At 40.1% G+C, this 19,638-nt stretch overlaps 1 protein-coding gene across 1 annotated transcript; it reads right to left on the bottom strand.

The window, feature by feature from the left end:
• Positions 1-3,749: 3,749 nt before the first annotated feature.
• On the bottom strand, positions 3,750-11,242 carry LOC109476223. The gene is made up of 7 exons (XM_019777105.1): positions 10,960-11,242; positions 10,355-10,563; positions 9,527-10,117; positions 9,024-9,111; positions 8,445-8,580; positions 4,532-5,187; positions 3,750-3,808 (listed from the first exon to the last, which is right to left on the bottom strand). The coding sequence occupies exons 1-7, from the start codon at positions 11,240-11,242 to the stop codon at positions 3,750-3,752; spliced, it is 2,022 nt and encodes a 673-aa protein (XP_019632664.1).
• Between the last annotated feature and the right edge of the window lie 8,396 nt (positions 11,243-19,638).

Below are 19,638 nucleotides of genomic sequence, written 5' to 3'. Positions count from 1 at the left end.
TTAATGACAATTTTTTAAAGAGCTTAGAAAGTGGTTGCTTTTTATGATGACCAGCATTATGATTCATGGATTCAATCAGGCAAATATTTGTAATTGCCATTAAAATTACTACTGTTTGTACTGTATATTAAAAACAGGTTGATACTAGGCCACATTGTTTCACGGATTCGCCCGCTTCATTTTTTTTTTCTGATTTGCCAGAAAAGAAGTCATTTCAGGCTCTGAATCAACTTCAAAATGCTCATATGTTGGCCCCAACAGTTAAAGGAAGTCCCACTCTCTTCAGAGTTGTTACAGTTTTTCCATCAATGCAGTGGTCGGACTAAAAGTTTTAAATTCAATTTGTTTGAATTACAGACCAGCCTATTATGTTGACTTCATGGCTCATATCATAGCGTTTGGGGCTATCATAGAGGCGCCTAGGACTGTTCTTATTTCATTTTTTTGCCCTGTCGCTTCATATTCTTTCTGAAAATATCCGAGAACCAACAAATTAAATTGGTCTTTTGGAGGAAATAAATCAACAGTAATTTTGGTATTTTGCTTTAGATCAAAATGAAAAATCTATTTGGAAATAAAGTTTCTCACTGATGCCCTTGGTGTTTTGTGTGATGTGTTTCTTGTGTGATTACTTTGATGGGAAAAAGTGATATAGACAGGCTAGCTAGTGTAGGGATTTGTACACTATACAGGGTTAGTCTTAGTAATCATGACTTAACATTGGTCATTGAACCAAGAATGCTGATCAATAAATGTCTAATATGCAATCAAAGAATTGTGTGCAGGCGGTACTGTAATACTTTTATTTTCGATAAACGATGCCTTTTTTCAAAGTTCTTTTTTATGTCTCAAAACTAAAATGACAGATATGTCGACAAAGAAGACAGATATTCAGACACTGGTAGAAGTCATTCTAGGAATTTTTGTCACAAAATAAACATATGCAAGACTGAAATGACTGTTTTCTAATAAATTTGTGATGTTTTGGTAGTCGGATAGAGCTTCAATGACAAGAGCGGTAAAGACCAGAAGTAAAAACCCCATAAGAGCCCATCACGTTTCCCAACTCGCCAAACGGCCAAATCTGGGAATGAGCGAGGCTTCCATAAAGCGAGATACGGACCTTTTCTGAGCGAAGGCTCCAAAATGGGGATGGGACATTTTAGAAATATGAAACTTTAGACATTTTTCGGCCTCCACGTTTGCAGGGTATACAATGTATTCATTATGGTCTTCATTATATTCCTACATATTCCCTTCCATCAAATTTGCTTTATTCTCGAATTATATGTTAAAACGTGATTTTGTGATCAGCTGATCCTTTGCAGAAGTGGTCAGAATCTTTGCAGGAGCAACATTACCGTATGAATGGAAACCAAGCAGATGTCAAACTCAACATCTGCTTGGTTTCCATTCATATTACCATATGAATGTAAACCAAGCAGATGCATGGTGGAAGGCAAAATCGTAACAGCTTGGGGATTTGCCATAGTTATATGCCTGGCAGAGGCTCTGTTTCCATTCATATGATATTGGGATCGACACTGAAAAATTCACAAATTGATTTCCTTCGTATATTGCAGTCGGTGCATTAATATTCAGTTTGTAGTTATGAAGGTTCAAACTGAAGCTATCCCTGTCCTTAGTGCTGAAAGCTATCCCCACACAATGTCCCCCTCCCCTGTTTGTAAGAATATTACGTGGTTGCCGAGCATTTTCACCTCCCCTAGCCTCATAAATCGGCTCCTTTTCTTTGTGAAGGCAGTTCTTACGACTCAGTAGCTTATCTGGGGGAAAATAACTGCCTAAAATAGTCCCGTTCGTCCGAAAATCCATCGTAATTTAAGTTTTTTTTACATGAAAAGTAAAGCGGCTTTGAGTCTGTTGTCCATATTTGGTCAAAGAGGCAGGCGTCATAATTGTTTCTCTTTATTATCCAATCAGGCTCAACGATTCAAAAACGTACACATGATGAGAACCAATCAGCATCAAGGATACATCGGTTAATGACCCTTTGCGCCATGTATCAAAAGCGACTTCTAGCAGTCGGTGAAATTATTGCATGTAAAAAAAATCTCCTCAAGTACCTGCAATAATTCCGCGAACTGCTAGAGGCCCTCATTGACACGTGTGGTGGCATTATGCGCGCCTATGGCTGCATCACTAAAACGTGAGGGAGTAAACTTTGTAAAGAAGGGTGCACGTTCGCCAGGGATGAAAATATTCTTCTGAACACCTCAGGTACGAATTATTACACTTCTAGAAAGGGTTTGGTGAAAAAACTGGAACGAAAATTTATGCGTTTTAATGATGTTTGTTTAATTTTTCGTTACTAAACATATTTTCCTTGATTTTGTTCTTACTATCAGTTCTAACCGTCCAGAAAACAACTAGACGTGAAGAATGGATCATATAGAAAATATTGCAACAACTAGTTCTGTAATTGCTTGCGCTATTTTTACTTTAAACGCCAATGTTTACACCCATTCCTGCCTATATTTAATCCAGCATATCTACACAGTTCGCCTGGAGTATTGCGCAACTACATCGCATGACGTAATGCGGCACCTGGACTTAATGTATGCATATTTTTGAGCCTCGTTATAAGACGAAATCCGCTGTTTTGATTGGTCCTCCTTTTAATTGAATTAATTCTCAGCTAAGACCTGTCAAATGGCCGTTTTATTGAAAAACGTTTGAAAATCTAAGACTTGCTTCGCCACAAGCGGCCTTTTAGTCACAAATTGCAATAACTGGCAATTGTCGCAATAACTGTAATGTTTGTAAGTTGTCATCTACTAGTTACTGGCTAGAAAATGTTCTTATCGCAATCAAAAGATAAATGGCAATGATCATTTCTTGAAAATGTTTTCTCCTAATTTATAAAGTTGAGGATGAGTGAAATTTCAATTGAGAATTTCGAATTCGTAAGATGAAATCCAGAATTAAGTATTTTTTTTTTAAATTTCTGGCTTGTATGTGTAATGATTTCCTATTGGCCTGTCATTTATCTTATGTTAACTTGATTATCGAATGCAAATTTTGTTCATGATTTACAGGTGGCATGACACGTGCGTGAAACACACCTTTCCAAGATGGCGAGCGTGCATGGGGAAGGAAAGAACGAGCGGTTAAAAATTCCGCCCAGGAAGACGCGCCACGTCCGCTTTGGTGGTAAGTTGTACTTTAAATTGTCGTAGATACTCTCCGGACTATCACAGATAAATCTCCTTTGAGTTAAATGAAGCAAAAAGACAGAATTTCGAAAATAAGTGGCGGCAACTGTCCCCCACGAGTTAACGCTGCACTTAGTTAAGTAACCGATTGGGGCGCATTTGCGTGGTCGATAAAAATGCACTTTTATTTATTCAAATGTTCATTCAGTTTTTTTGCACCGTACCCACCACTTCTTTGGTCAATTACTATTCAATGAGGGTGAAATTAAGGATCCTGAAATAGAAAAACTACACCAATCTTAGAGGTGCACTTTGTAAATAATCCGCTAAGGGGTGCTTTTATGTAACCCCTGACTTGAACAGCATTGCTTGAAACTTGGTATGTTGTAGTTTTTGTCCTGTGTGTTTTGGTCAAATTCTATGCGTTTCAATGTAAAACAAAAGTGTTCCGAGGCCGATAGCATACAGAGAGGACACGATAGTACCGTTTGTGTAGAGGATGACATGGATAAGTAAAGTAGTAAAGTAGATCTTCGGTCATGTAGGATTTTCTTCTCCAGTTTAGACCGCTCCTCATACGGTTGTCACTGTTGGCTTGTGTGGATGGTCCAGTGCCTTGTAGCTGTACTTCACTGGGTGATATTCCATGTGCTTGTCAAATCTTATCTTGAAAGCTGTAACTGTTGGCGCACTGACGACTTCTTCAGGTAACTCGTTCCACCATGGGACTATCCTATTACTAAAGAATAGTAGTCTTTTGTTTGTCTTCGTTACAGTCCTTTTTAGCCGTAAGTTGTGGCCTCTAGTTCTTGTCTCCCTCTGTCTATCAGGTATGCACGGTGTTGTGTCGTATAGACCATGTACAAACTTAAAGGTGTTAATGAGGTCTCCCCGTAACCTCCTGTACAGCAGGGTTGGTAACTTCAGGACTCTCAGCCTCTCTTCATATGATAGATGTTGTATGCCCGGGACTCTTTTAGTTGCTCGTCTTTGTACCTGTTCGACGAGTTCTGCTAGTTTCCAGGTACCCGGTGACCATGTAGACACCCCGTACTCAAGATGAGGTCTGATCAGCGCCTTGTATAACATGGTAAATACATCTTTGTCCACATGTTCGAAGGTACGCCAGAGTAGACCTGTCATTCTAGTTGCCTTAGACACAGAAGATGTAACATGTTTGTCGAATAACAATTCATGGTCCACAATTATTCCCAGATCTTTCTCCTGTTTTGTGAATTGTAGGTCCACTGTGTCTGAGTGATCGTTGTCTCTCATGGTGTACTTGTGGTCGGGATGATTTTTTCCAATCCTCATTGCAGTACATTTCTGGGGATGGAACTTAAGTTGCCAGGTACTGGCCCAGTCCTGTAGTTTGTCCAGGTCGTTTTGAAGTTCCTGACAGTCCTGACTTTCACCCACACTACGATACAGTTTTGTGTCGTCTGCGAAAAGTTTCAGCGTGCTGTCGACTACCTCCGGCATGTCGTTTACATATAATGTAAACAGAACTGGTCCCAGTACACTGCCCTGGGGCACTCCACTACTGACGGGAGCCCAGCTTGATCTGGATCCATTTACCACTACTCTTTGTTTACGTCCAGTGAGGAAAGAACCAATCCATTGGAGTGGTTTCCCCTTTATCCCGTAACTTTCTGTTTTGATCAGCAGACGCTGGATGGGTACAGAGTCGAACGCCTTTTGATAGTCCATATAAATGACGTCGACTGGCATGTCATTGTCCAGCCATTTTGTCCAGTCCTCTAAACATTCTAGCAGTTGGGTGGTAGTCGATCTGCCGGGTAAAAACCCATGTTGGTGCTCGGTAAAGAGGTTGTTTGATCTCATGTGGTTTACTATGTCGTCTCTGATCATTCCCTCCATGATTTTACCTGCTACTGACGTCAGACTCACTGGTCTGTAGTTACCAGGTAACCTCTTGCTGCCCTTCTTGAAGATCGGTGTAATGTCCCCCACTTTCCAATCGCTTGGTAGGTTACCTTCTTGGAGCGACCTGGTAAATATGACAGACAGTGGCTTCGACAGGGGTTCAGCTAGTTCCTTTAGAATTCTTGGATGGATTCCATCTGGTCCCATTGACTTATTTTGGTTGACGTTCTTGAGTCTTTTATACACTCTATCCACTGAAAGATCAATTTCTAACAAATCTGCATCGTACTGCTGTTCCTTTGCTTTTGGCATACTGCAAAGATTTTCCTTAGTAAAAGTACTGATGAAAAATCTGTTCAGGATTTCCGCCTTTGCAGCATTGGTTGTTGCCACTGTTGTGCCATCAGATAGCTCAGGTATCCCTTCACATGTTTTGGATTTCTGCTTCACATACTTCCAGAAAAGTTTTGTGTTAGTTTTTATATTCCTTGCCATTTCTTTTTCATAGTTTTTAAGTGACCTTCTTGTCGCCCCTCTAGCTTGGTTTCTTGCTTTGGTGTACTTTATATAGTCTTCTTCTGACTTCGTCCCACAGTATTTCTTCCAAGCTTTTTGTTTCCGGTTCAACTTGTTTACAACTGTCCTATTTTTCCATGGCAATTTTTGTTTCTTCTTGATTCTCTTACAGTCATAAGATAAGGTGATAGATTTGGAAGATAAGGTGATAGATTTGGAAGGAAGGGAGACAGACGACCGGTAAGTTCGAGTGGGGAGGGGGGCGGTAACAGAGTTGCTTTATGTATCAAAAACCATATCCAGGATAATGATATACGCCAAATAGTGCTCAGGAAGGTAAATTTGTCGGTAGAAAAGACACTAAAAATCCACCATAGCCTATTAGGTTAGGACTGTAAGAGAGGCGGTGTTTTGGTCTAGAACAGGTCATGTCAAGGACATAACTGTTAATGTCCTTGGGCATGTTAACCAGTTGTTGAGCGGTAAAATCCCAAACAGACTCTCGAACTTGACTTAAGTAAAATCTGAGATTGGAATTTTAAAATTTGTTCAAAAATCATCAGTGTTGATGCCTCTTGAGATTATTGCCGGTATCGGCAGTTGGACATTACCGGAAGAAGAAGATGACAATTGTTACAATACTACAGCTTCAAAATGAAAAACTACAGTCGATATTAACGTTACTTGTTCAAAATCACATTAAATTTGGAATCTACCATTATAAGCAACCAAGCTTCAACTTTGAGCTTGAAAAGTACATGAGCTACTATTAAAACTGTACATAACTTTCAAGAATTGTAACTTACACAGGGCTCGAAATACCCGGTGGCGCACTGGCGCGGCGCCACCTGATTTTGCTTGGCGCCACTTATTCCTAAACTCAGGTGGCGCAGCGCGCCACCTATAATTTGCGTGGATCGAGCCGCTAATCGCATGGATCGGGCCCCATTGTCGGCACAATCTTGTGAATTGTCGATGAATTGTCGATCTTGCCATGACGCCACAAAGAAAACGTTCTCATTGGTAGAAAATCAGACACCTCGCTGGCGTTTCACAACACAATTTTCATGTAAACAACTCCGACTGTCCTTGTTTACATGCAAAGCGCGCCGATACAAAATCCTGCCGGCCGCCCGACCGACCGCATGCGACGCTAAGTTTTCGGCGGCTCGGCGGAAAAATAATCCATCCCCAGAAGAAATTTTACGCATGAAAATACAACTACAACTTGTTTTCGTCGTTATATGAGTTTCTGAGGCCGTAAAATGTTAAAACGGTTGAAATTTGTCGGAAAAAACAGCTCGAAAGACAGAATGAAAATGGCCGACGCTGCTTCCAACAATGTGGTCAAAGGTGAAGATAGCATCCAAGCGTCCAAGATACATGTACTAGTATTACACACATGAAAAACATTTTTTCGGCAACGACAGAAATAAAATTCACTCGTATTTTTAAAAGGTTAATTTGTAAACATTACCGTGAAATTTTCCGAATTTATTGGTTTCTAGTGTCAGAATATAATGTTGTTTCTATGAATGTGCGGTTGGATGCTGTGGGGGCTTTTACAATTGGGAGAATCAGATATTAAGAGCATGCTTTCTTTCTTTCTTACTTTCTTTATTGAGTGTCTCTAAATTTTTTTAGTATGAGTTTATAGACATAATCACATTTTTATTTGTTCAGCTGTGTCAATATGTGATTTTGTTTGGGAAATATGATTGGGTTAAAAAGTTTGGTATATATTAATTATGTCCGTAACACCTTAGGAATACTTGCTCCAAGTTCCAGGTAATAAGTACATGTACAATTTGTATCATGTATTTTTCACTTGTTGAACTTGTGGAAGCACCGTTGGCCCCCGGTTAGGGGTCATCCGGGGAACCTATGCCCAAATTTTTTTTTAAATCAAGGGAGCTAATACCATTTTTTATTAGATTTTGAAGATTTGTCCGGGGGGTATGTTTATTCCGGGGGGTATGTTTATTTGGCAGATGAGAGTAACATTATCCTTGCGCAAACGAAGAACATGGCGCACGTAACACCAGTCCCGCATAAGTGTGCCGCCATGTAGAGGCGTGGCATTCCCACGGCGGCAGCCCTGTGATGAAGTGATGTAAAGGTGGCATTCTTTATTAAAACATTGTTGTTTGAGAGCTTTTGTGTTCTTTACATTACTTTATTTTATAACATAAAACTTAAGTAGTTAACTAGAAGAAAACGTAATAGATATAAGTAGCAGATTTGAAGAAAATGATAACTTGGAAGTGTTGCCACTTTAATACTGATGGCGCCACCTGGCTTTTGACTCAGGTGGCAACATGCGCCACCTGGCTGAAAAAAGTATTTCGAGCCCTGCTTACAAGATTAGAATTTAAGAATGTTTTTAGTATCTGGTGTCCTGCCTACTTCAAGTACTTGCTACAAGAAATTTTTAAGTTAAAAATTTCATGTGTTCAAAACTCACTAAATTCTTTTTAGAAAAGAATAATTATACATTCAGGATAAATCAAATTAATAGCAAATAGTCTTCGCTGGACCTTTAAAAGGTTTTCCTGAAACTTTAGGTTCTTCAAGAGGGAATCTACCAGATGAGATTAAACATAAGCCTAAGAGTGGCCCTGCCCTGCCTGATCATAATTGCTACTGGCCACTTCTGTACATGTTGGGTTCTTTGCCTTTAGTGGTGTTTTTACATCTGCATACATAGTGTTTGGCTGTAAGGCAGCTAGCACTTCATTATATGATAAATTCCCCACTTTTACAGATTCAATAGTAGCTTGACACTGATCCTGCCCTGTCTGATCATGACCACTGGCCATTTCTGTAGATAATTCGTCCTTTGTTGGTGTTTTGACATCTACATACATAGCGTTTGGCTGTAAGGCAGCTAGCACTTCGTTATATGATAAATACCCCACTTTCAAAAATGGAATATTAGCTCCTGACTGACCCTGCCCTGTCTGATCATGACCACTGATCTTTTCTGTCGATGCTTGACGTCCTTTGTTGGTGTTTTGGAGTCTGCGTACATAGGATTTGGCTGTAAGGCAGCTAGCACTTCGTTACGTGACAGATTTGCCACTGTGGGAAATTGAGCGTTAGACTTAGATTGGCCCTGCCCTGTCTTGTTATGACCACTGGTCATTACAGTAGCTGTAGTGTTTGTGTTTGTGTTGCATTCATTGTTGGTATGAGACTGACCCTGCCCTGTCTGATCATCATTACTGGTCATTACAGTAGCTGTTGTGTTTGTGTTGCATTCATTGTTGGTATGAGACTGACCCTGCCCTGTCTGATCATCATTACTGGTCATTACAGTAGCTGTTGTGTTTGTGTTGCATTCATTGTTGGTATGAGACTGACCCTGCCCTGTCTGATCATCATTACTGGTCATTACAGTAGCTGTTGTGTTTGTGTTGGATTCAGTGTTGGTATGAGACTGACTCTGCCCTGTCTGATCATCATTACTGGTCATTACAGTAGCTGTGGTGTTTGTGTTGCATTCAGTGTTGGTCTGAGACTGACCCTGCCCTGTCTGATCATCACCACTGGTCATTACAGTAGCTGTTTTGTACAGAGAATTTAGCTTTGATGCAGCCGGCTCTGTGCCATAAGATACATTTCTGGCATCGAGAGATTCAGTGATTGCCTGATACTGACCCTGCCCTGTCTGGTCCTGACCGCTGGTCATTATGGTAGCTGTTTTGTACACAGAATTTAGCTTCGATGCAGTCGGCCCTGTGCCATAAGATACATTTCTAGCATCGAGAGATTCAGTGATGGCCTGATACTGACCCTGCCCTGTTTGATCCTGACCACTGATCATTACAGTAGCTAGTGTTTGTAAAGATCTGAGACTGGGTCACAGCTTTGTATACAGAATTCTGCTGTGAGGCAGTCGGTCCTGTGGCATAAGATAGATTTGTAACATCCAATGATTTAGTCACTGCCTGGGACTGGCCCTGCCCCGTCTGATCATTACTATTGGCTATCTCTGAAGATGCGTCGTCCTTTGGTGGTGTTTTTACAGCTACATACATAGTGTTTGGCTGTAAGGCAGCTAGCACTTCGTCATGTGATAAATTCCCCACTTTCACTTTCAGAGATTGAATATTAGCTTGAGACTGGCCCTGCCCTGTCTGATCATGACCACTTGTCGTTACAGTAGCTGTGGTGTTTGTGTTGGATTCAGTGATGGCCTGAGACTGACCCTGCCCTGTCTTAACACGAAGTTTGTCAATATCTTCATACTGGTTATCATCACCACTGGCCATTACAGTAGCTGTTGTGTTTGTGGTGGATTCAGTAATAGCCTGAGACTGACCCTGCCCTGTCTGATCATGACCACTGGCCACTACAGACGCTGCTGTGTTTGTGTTGTTCCCAACAACAACAGCGGGATTCAGCCCTAATGGAGGAGTGGTCCTCCTTTTGTACCAAATTACAGCCAAGAAGGTCCCAATAAGGACAATACCAGCAACTGGACCACAGACTGAGCCTATGAGGACAGGTAGAGGGGAACTTGGAGCAGATTCTGGCTTGTAAGTGATCGCAAAGGGGGAAGTTAGTGTTGCTCCTGATTTACTTGTTTTTTCTGCAGGATTTGCTGTTGAGCCAGCGGTGGTTGTAAAGACTGATGGGCTAGTATTGCTTTCTGTGTTACCAACTGAAGATAGTGTTGCTCTTGTTTTGCTTGTGTTTTCTGCAGGATTTGCTGTTGAGCCAGCGGTGGTTTTAAAGACTGATGGGCTAGTATTGCTTTCTGTGTTACCAACCGAAGGTGTTGACACTGCAGCAGAACAGCTACCAACAGTTAGTGGTGATATGGTTGGATCTTTACACATCAAGTCTTTAGGATCGACACTTTCAAGCTTCTGTCCCTGAAGTTTGGCGGGTTGGGCACAGATTATCTGTTTTTTAAGTGCAGGGATTAGCCAGACGGGAGCCATCCTACAGTCACACTGCCAGGGGTTCCCGCCAAGTTCTATTTTGTAAGGAAATGGGGACAAGCAGAAAACTGACTGGGGAATGGCCGTCATCTTGTTGTTCTTAAGTCCCAAACGATGTAAATTTTGCAGATTTTCAAATGCACCAGAATGGATGGTAGTTATCTGGTTGCAGGACAGGTGCAAAAACTTTACCTGTGTCAGATTTGCAAATGTATCAGAATCGATGGTAGCTATCTGGTTGCCTGACAGGGACAATTTTTGTAGCTTGGGCAGATTGGCAAATGTACCAGAAGGGATGTATTTTATCTGATTGTTAGCCAGGTACAATTTTTGTAGCTTGGGCAGATTTGCGAATGTACCAGAGTGGATGGTGGTTATCTGGTTTTCTAGAAGATATAAATCTTGTAGTTCGGGTAGATTAGCAAATGTACCAGAAGGGATGGTAGTTATATTGTTGATAGGCCGCGAGTGAGTGAGGTACAACTTGGACAAATTCTTATACCGTAATAGCCCAGACCTGTTTACAGTTTTAATAGGGTTATAGCTTAACTGTAACACAGAGATGGATGCTGGGAGGTTCTGAGGGATGTTGGTGAGGTCTAGGTTGTTGCAATTGCAGAATGATGATCGACAGCTGCAGACAGCTTCTGGCATGTTGGGCTCCTTCAGGATGATGAGAAGGAAAATCAACAGGTGTCGCAGCTTTCTTCCCATGGTGTCCTGCCCCCTAAACAGAACGGCAAGCTCCTCAGTAAGGCCACTCCAACTTTATGTTGGACCTCGAATTTTAAAGAAAAAATGAAAACTTGAATATAAACAAAAGGTCCCAGGTTAAACCACTTGGTTTGTAGAAGAGAAAAATTTTTGCTACACTCCAATTGCCCTCCCGTGACTTTGTTTTGTCCCACTTGGTAAATCATGAATTCCTCTAAAATGTCATAGAACAAAAAATTAGGTTTCGAGTGGATTGTAAAACATCTGTAGGTGTCCAGTGTGACTTCGTTTTGCCCCTTGTTTTCTATTTATTTATTTATTTTATTCATTTATTTAATTATTTAAATTGCCAACAATACAAAAATTGCAATACAGTGGAAGCCCTGGCAGCTGAGCTGATGTCGGGCCCCACATTGTGAAATACATACATACAATTGTTTTCTGCTAACTATATATTATTGTTTCTGCTAACTATTTATGTAGGATTGAGACAGTGGCAAGATGCCTTTGGGGTTAGGCTAGGGTTGACTTAGAATCTGAAGGTTCTGGGTTCGAATCCCTGCAAGGTTGTATGTACATATATCATCATTAGAGTACGGCGTATTTTAGATTTGTCGCTGGGACCCGTGTTGATGATAACTCCCGGTAAGGCCACACCAATTTAATTTCTTGGTTAACGGATTCGCCGCTTCATTTTTTTCTGATTTGCAAATAAAAATAAAAATCCAGAATGAACTGCAAAATGCTCATATTTTTCCCTGAACAGTTGAAAACAGTCCTTTTCTTCGTAGTTGTTACAGTTATTCCATCCTTCAATGCAATGGTATCATTAAAAGTTCAAAATTCATTGTTTAAATTTTGAACCAGCCTGGTGTGTTGGCTTCATGGCTCCTATCGTACCATTTTGGGCCATAATACGATGCCTAGGCCTGTTTTTATTTTTATTTTTTTTTCGCCCGCCCGCTCCATTATTTTTCTAGAAAAATCCGTTAACCAAGAAATTAAATTGGTGTGGCCTAATGAAAAATACGCATCCCCGTCACATAAAGGATTCTGACAGCCGCAGCCGAAACTACAGAAAACAGCCCGTAAACTACCCGGCGGGGCCCCTGTTTCCAGTTGTTATTGTATGTTAATTGTCTGAGACTTGCTGCTTGAATATGGATAGTGTGTACTCCTGCTTATGGTCATGTTTGGACCTCCTAGACAAGGAAATCAACAGAAGAGTAAAAATTGTACACTTCACTTTAAGAAAAAAGTTCCTATTTCTGAAATATCTTCTTTAAAAAAAATAGCCATTATATATAGGAGCTACATGCACTCTACTGAATAATGCAATTGTTGCCGTGTTCACTTTGTAAAGCCTTGTGTTGGCAAAATGGTTGAAACATTTTTAAAGCCTTTAAAACGTTCTAAACAGTCATCAGTGGCTTAGCAAAGTGTCATGATGGTTTATCTGTAGTTCTGGTTCTAACAGAATTTTCACCAATAGCGCCACGTCACCAATTGCAAATAAAACAATCATGGCGCAGCACCTCTGTTATCTTTGTTAGAACACCTTTTCCCAAGCAGATATTAAGGTGGAAATTCTGATGTCCAGACTTCTCTGTCAGCTATCTACCATTGTCGTCAGTCAAAAAAAGACAAATATGCCCCCGTCACATCTACTTGGAGAATTAACTTCTGATTGCCAGCCTAGCCTGTGAGCGTGTGGGCCAGTGACAAACTACCTAAAAGATATTTTACGTGAATTATTTATCCACTCGCAGATAAATACCTTCAAGTCGGTCAGAATAGCTTAAGGTGACACTTTTTTGACAGAGACACGGGCACAGGTTGCTGTTGTTCTTGTAGGGTGTGTCAGACTCCTTCTGTAGCTGATGAGAAATGGCGTGTGACAAACAATCCAGGATCGACATTGCGTAAATGGTAGAGTTAATTGTCTGAAGCTAGCTTTTGAATAACATTAATATCTATGATTACGACGAAAATTCTATTCATGATGCAGGTCCAGAGATGCATATTTACTTGTTTTCGTCACATGTTACGTATTACCAAGCCGCTACTTGTATATAGGAAATTTTCTGCAATTAAGTATGAAAATTATATAATGTACAGTGCTCAAAATTTACTGAGGAGAATAGTTTGTAGTGATTATCTGATTGTTGACTATTTTGAAGCAAACTGAAAACAACAGACCACACACAAGTTAAATACTAGTCCAAACTTAAATTTGCCAGCACTTTTGAGTTAAATTTTCCCACCAAAAAACTTAATTGTCACATTGGACCTGAACACTTGGTTGATGAATTATGCAAAAAAAATTTTTGTTGAAATCCTGCCTGCCAAAAACACTCAGCATAATTGGGACCCTAAAGTAGATATTTAATTATGGGTTCACCACACCACGAAGTGGTGGTGAACCCATATTGCTTTTTCTGATGTTTCTTCTCCTTCTCCTCCTTCTTCTCCTGCCATTTTTTAAATGGATTCAGCTTCTTCATTTTAGGGCCTAAGGTCCTGAAATTTGGTATGGAGGTACAGTGGGCAAATACCCCTAGGCGTTTTTTAAATTTTTGTGATACAGGCTTTTAGAATGGATTTATTTGAGTTTTTTGGCTGTGTTATATCAAATGTATTACTGTGTTAGTGTGCCGTGTTTACCATGAGTCATCACAATGGAATGCAGGGCATCAACCAATAGGCATGCAGCTTTCCTCTATACTTCTTGCTGATTGGCTGTTGGGATTTAACTTGATTAACACCTGCACAGAGCATTTCTTGCTGATTGGCTGTTGGGATTTAACTTGATTAACACCTGCACAGAGCATTTCCATACTGACAGTATGTCTTTATTCAAGTGTTTTGGTAGGTATTTCAAGCTTTTCTGCTCCAGCATTGGAATGCGGGGCATGAACGTTTTTTTATTTATTTTGAAAATCAACAGTTTGCATTATGCAATTAAAAATCCTAACCAATAAAGTAGGGAATAGCTATCCAACTGTTGTTTTAGTTGTATGTTACTTCATATTATAGTTATATCAATGTAAATCATTGTTTTCCCTTGTGTTTCTCATTCTTTCCCTGCCATGTCGTAAAATGTGGTGAACCCATCGCTGTATTTGCTCCAAAGCAAATATTGGCCTTTCTAGTTGGATTTAAGTTTTCCCGCCTTTACAGGCAGCATTTAGCTCCATTCTTACTGTCATAAACTTGCATGTTGCGTGACATAATATTTTGCATTAGTAAGACCAACTGCTGTCAATACAGTGACTTTTTTTCTTTGTCTTCAAGATGCGGACCCGGAGACTGGACTGCAGCAGGAGGAAGAACCAGACTTTTGTAGGCAGGACTGCGTGAAAGAAGATGGGGAGGTGTGAGTATGGTTTCTTTATTAACACGAGACAACACTCCACATGCACATACTTGCACTCACATTTCTCTTTTCTCTTGCACTAACATTTCTCTTTTTTCATGCAACGTTTATTGTAGCCGGCGACTTCAATTTCATGTTAAGCAACACTGAAAAATTCTTCACATTGTATGTTTGAATGCCAAATTGCCCCTAAATTGTTGCTTCAGACCTTTATACTTAAATTCTTCCGCTGAAAAACTTTGCACCTAAGCCGGCTGCATGAATTCCACATTGTTATCCTCTTCATATTGTATGCATCCCAGATTACCCCCAAAATTGTCGCTTTAGACCTTTACACTTAAATTTCTTAGTCATCCTCATCATATGAATGCCAAATTGCCCCCAAAATTGTCGCTTTGGACCTTTACACTTAAATTCTCCCACCGAAAATCTTCGTATTACAGCCGGCTGCATTGTTGTCGTTGCCCCCAAAATTGTTGCTTTAGACCTTTCTGTACACTTAAATTCTCCTGCCAAAAAACTTGTCCTAATTCCTTGTTCAGTCCATTTTCCCGCCAAAAAAAAATTAAATGGCACCCTCACCTGGTTAATTAATTGGATTAAGTTTTCCCGCCAAAAAACTTAGTATACAGACAACTCTAACCTTGAACTTGTGCCCCCCTCCCACAACTCAGTTACACTGTTCTCTGGACTTCTTCGAACATGTAGTCATCACACTCTTCTACACAAACACTTTGTTGATTGAGTGCAGTTTTTCTACCACTTAGACTTTAGAATAGTCTCTCACTCTCCTGGTCGGTCAATTGCACTGGTATACTGATGTGTCGAAGCATCAATGTCTCCGAAAAGACATCCCCCGGGGAGTACACTTAGTGCATTGACCGACCAGGAGAGCGAGAGATTATTCTAAAGTCTAAGTGGTGGAAAAACTGCACTCGATCAACAAAGTGTTTGTGTAGAAGAGTGTGGTGACTACATGTTCGAAGAAGTCTAGAGAACAGTGTAACTAACATACTCTGAGTTGTGGAAGAAGTGGGCAGGAAGAGTGGGGAGGGAGGCACAAGTTCAAGGTTAGAGTGCTCTATATACTAAGTTTTTTGGCGGGAAAACTTAATCCAATTAATTAGCCAGGTGAGGGTGCCAATTAATTTTTTTTGGGCGGGAAAATGGACTGAACAAGGAATTAGTGTGAAATTAATACAAAGATAGGCAGGTTTTTGGCAGGAGAATTTAAGTGTACAGAAAGGTCTAAAGCGACAATTTGGGGGCCAATTTGGCATTCATACGATACAAAGACTAAGGAATCAATGCGGCCAGCTAAGATACGAAGTTTTTCGGCAGGAGAATTTAAGTGTAAAGGTCTGCAAGCAACAATTTAGGGGCAATTTGGCATTGAACCATACAAATGAACAATTTTTCAGTGTCGCTAAGCTTAACATGAAATTGAAGTTGCCGGCTACAATAAACATTAAATGGAAAAAGAGAAATGTGAGTGCAAGTGTGTGCATGTGGAGTGTTGTCTCGTGTTAACAAAGAAACCATACTCACACCTCCCCATCTTCTTTCACGCAGTCCTGCCTACAAAGTCTGGTTCTTCCTCCTCAGCTGCAATCCGGTCTTCGGGTCCACAACTTGAAGACAGGGACAAAAGTCACTGTACTACTGACAACAGCAATTGGTCTTACTAAAGCATGACATTACATGTATATCATACAACATGCAAGTTTACGACGATAAGTTGTAGCTGAATGTTGCATTTAAAGGTCCAATGCGCTGCAAAAGGAATCCATAAAAGTGTGACGTACTGTATCTCACATGACAAAGTGCAATGTGGGACCAAGGAGGTTATACTGGAGACACTATAACCTCTTTTGTAGGACTAATTGTTTGAAGATGTGAAGATGTCTTTTGGTCTAGAAAAGTGTGACATACTGTGTAATTAAAAGCAGTGCAAGATTTACTGACTGAACAAGTGGATTATGTATTAGCATGGGTGTGTTGCTGAGCAAATAAACTATACTCACAAGTGAGTCACAACTGTGCCCGCTGTCTTCATTTCCTTCTGCATCTTCAAGTCAACTGGTTTCTCCCAGAACAGACAGCCGACCCTCGGGACACACCTAACAATATGAAAGGATAATAAGTGTGATGGAAAAACATCATGCAATTCAACTATCCCATTGATTGAATAGACTTTGAAGGAGTTAGGCTCCACAAAACTGCTTTTAAACATGTTACAATGTACTTGTAGCATTTTACACGTTAGAGTTCTTAACATACTAGTACATGTGAGGACAGGAGTAAGTTGTAAAAGTTGCTTGAATACATGTACAAAAATGTAGGTTTTTAAAAGTGTTTAGTAACTGTTACTGGCAGAATGTTATGCCACAGTTCATAATACATCCAAGAGAAAAGGAAAAATGAAGTTTTTAAGTATTGTCTCACCTGCATGGACAGGTACAAACTCCTGATCTGGCCTGGTTTACACAGAAGTCAACCGTCATCACAGATTTCTCCCAGTCAGGACAGGAACGTCAAGAAACGCAAAACTAAGGATGAAAGGATAATTACTGTAGTATGATGCAAAAACATCTTAGATAACACTGACTAACCATCAAAGATACTAGTAATCATAATGCTTGAATAGCTATAGAAAGCGTTTGGCTATGGAAAGGTGTTTTTAAACACATTACTGGTTGTGTGTTATGCCTCAGGGTTTGTAACAAATCAGAAAAAGGTTTTAAGTTGTAAAGCGTTGTTTCACCTGTACAAACTCTTCACTGTGTCTTCAAGTCAACAGGTTTGCCAAGACATCATTTGGTCTGGTGTGGACAAAAGTTGTCCATCATCACGTTTCTCCCACTCAGGACAGGGACCAGGTAAAGATGCACTCTTGTGACCTTGTACTTTGCCTCTTCCTAGAAATGTAGACAAGTGCTTATATACCAGACATTTATTCAAGTAAGCGAACACAAAATTAACCTGAAAGATGTTTTGCTACATGTGTGTTATTTTTATGAAGTGTAAGACGTAAGGGAAGAGTGCTAGAGTTAAACAGATTTTCTAAAGCATTGTCTCACCTGTGGATGTTGTTGTTGTCATCTTGCTCTTGTATCTCTAAATCACCCATCTGGTCCAACCTTCTCTTGTCAGGTTCAGACAGTAGTCCTCCCTACTGCATCAGTCAGCAGCCACCTAACTATATAAACATTATAAGTTACACACTTGTCTCAAATAACAAAGTAAATAGTAGGTTGAATGCAGAATTCAGATTTTTCTCACCTGAGAGTCATCGTCAGTCTTCAAATCACCTGGTCTGGTCCAATCTTCTCTTGTCAGGTTTATGAAGAATTCACCACTACTGCATCAGTCAGCAGCCACCTAACTTACAGACAGTAGAAGTTACACACTTGTCTCAAATAAGACCAAATAGTTATAGGTAAAATGCCATGTTGGGATTTTTCTCACCTGATATTCCTCTTCGGTACCAGTCTTCAAATCTTCTGGTCCAATCTGTCTTCTTAGGTTCAGACAGTAGTCTTCACTCCTGTATAAGTCAGCAGCCACCTAACTATACAGACAGTAGAAGTTACACACTTGTCTCAAATAAGACCAAATAGTTTTAGGTAAAATGCATAATTGGGATTTTTTTCACCTGATATTCCTCTTGAATCTTCAAATCATCTTGTGAGGTCCTATCTGTCTTGTCAGGTTCAGACAGAAGTCTTCAGTACTGCATCAGTCGGCAGCCACCTGACTATAACAGACATTAGAAGTTACACACTGTCTCAAACACATGAAGTAAATAATAGGTTGAATGCAGAATTCAGATTTTTCTCACCTGATATTTCTCTTGGGTCTTCAAATCATCTGGTCTGGTCCACTCTGTCTTGTCAGGTTCAGACAGGAGTCCTCACTACTGCATCAGTCAGCAGCCACCTGACTATACAGACATTAGAAGTTACACACTTGTCTCAAATAAGACCAAATACAGTGTAATTGTAGGTAAAATGTCATATTGGGATTTTTCTCACCTGATTATATGGCTGATATTCCTCTCTGGTCTTCAAATCATCTGGTCCAATCTGTCTTGTCAGGTTCAGACAGGAGTCTTCAGTACTGCATCAGTCAGCAGCCACTTAACTATGCAGACCTTAAAAGTTACACACTTGTCTCAAATAATATCAAGTAAATGGTAGGTAAAATGCATAATTGGGATTTTTCTCACCTGATATTCCTCTTGGGTCTTCAAATCATCTGGTCTGGTCCAGTCTGTCTTGTCAGGTTCAGACAGAAGTTCTCACTACTGCATCAGCCTTCATCTAAGCATACATAACATTATAAGTTGGACACTTGTCTCAAATTAAAAACTAGCAATGCACACACACACACACACACACCTTAAATATCTTTACTTTAAAACAAACACATACCTAAACGAAAACTCTACATAATGACCAACTGAAACTTTATGTGGAATACGCAAAATTCTCTTCTACCTCCATGCTACCTTCAAGAATAGTCATCTGTAGTGTTTGCGCCAGAAATATGTGGGCTTGATCATTACTATTCATTGATATCAGAATTACTCTAAAAAGGAAACGAGCAAGCTTTTAAATTATAAATGATACATTGCCAATGATAATGAAGAACGAATTTCAAAGTATGGTCAACTCAACTTTGTACATGTACTGAAGCTTTGGGGCCACCATCTTGTTTACGCAAATTTTTGGCGGGAAAAATAACTAATTATGTAACGTTACACGGCCACATTCCAACACGTGTTTTGAACCACGTGGAGATAAAGAGAGAAAATGGTTTGGTCAATGCAGAATTTTTTTCGACAAATATAACCTCAAAACGCTGAACAACCGACAAAAAAGACATGCACATACACTCTACAAGTGCACCACACATTGAAAATGTTGTTGAAAACGCGGCAACTTGATGGACTTTTGTTATTAGCCTATGTAAAATTATGAACGGTCGCTACCTAGTACAGAAATAGTTCATTTCTTAC

This window comes from Branchiostoma belcheri, unplaced genomic scaffold, assembly GCF_001625305.1.
Source record: "Branchiostoma belcheri isolate BF01 breed outbred unplaced genomic scaffold, Haploidv18h27 scaffold37, whole genome shotgun sequence".
In the NCBI taxonomy this organism is placed as follows: domain Eukaryota; kingdom Metazoa; phylum Chordata; class Leptocardii; order Amphioxiformes; family Branchiostomatidae; genus Branchiostoma; species Branchiostoma belcheri.
Note: the sequence above shows the minus strand (reverse complement) of the source record. Positions and strands in the feature narration are given on the sequence as shown.

Excerpts from the sequence above, each read along its gene's own strand:
- LOC109476223 (XM_019777105.1), bottom strand. The coding sequence starts at position 11,242 with ATGGGAAGAAAGCTGCGACACCTGTTGATTTTCCTTCTCATCATCCTG. Across the intron at positions 10,564-10,959 it reads TATAACTACCATCCCTTCTG|AACTTGGCGGGAACCCCTGG; the intron begins GTACATTTGCTA and ends CTTACAAAATAG. Across the intron at positions 3,809-4,531 it reads CAAACTACAGGACTGGGCCA|TGAAGTACAGCTACAAGGCA; the intron begins GTACCTGGCAAC and ends AATATCACCCAG.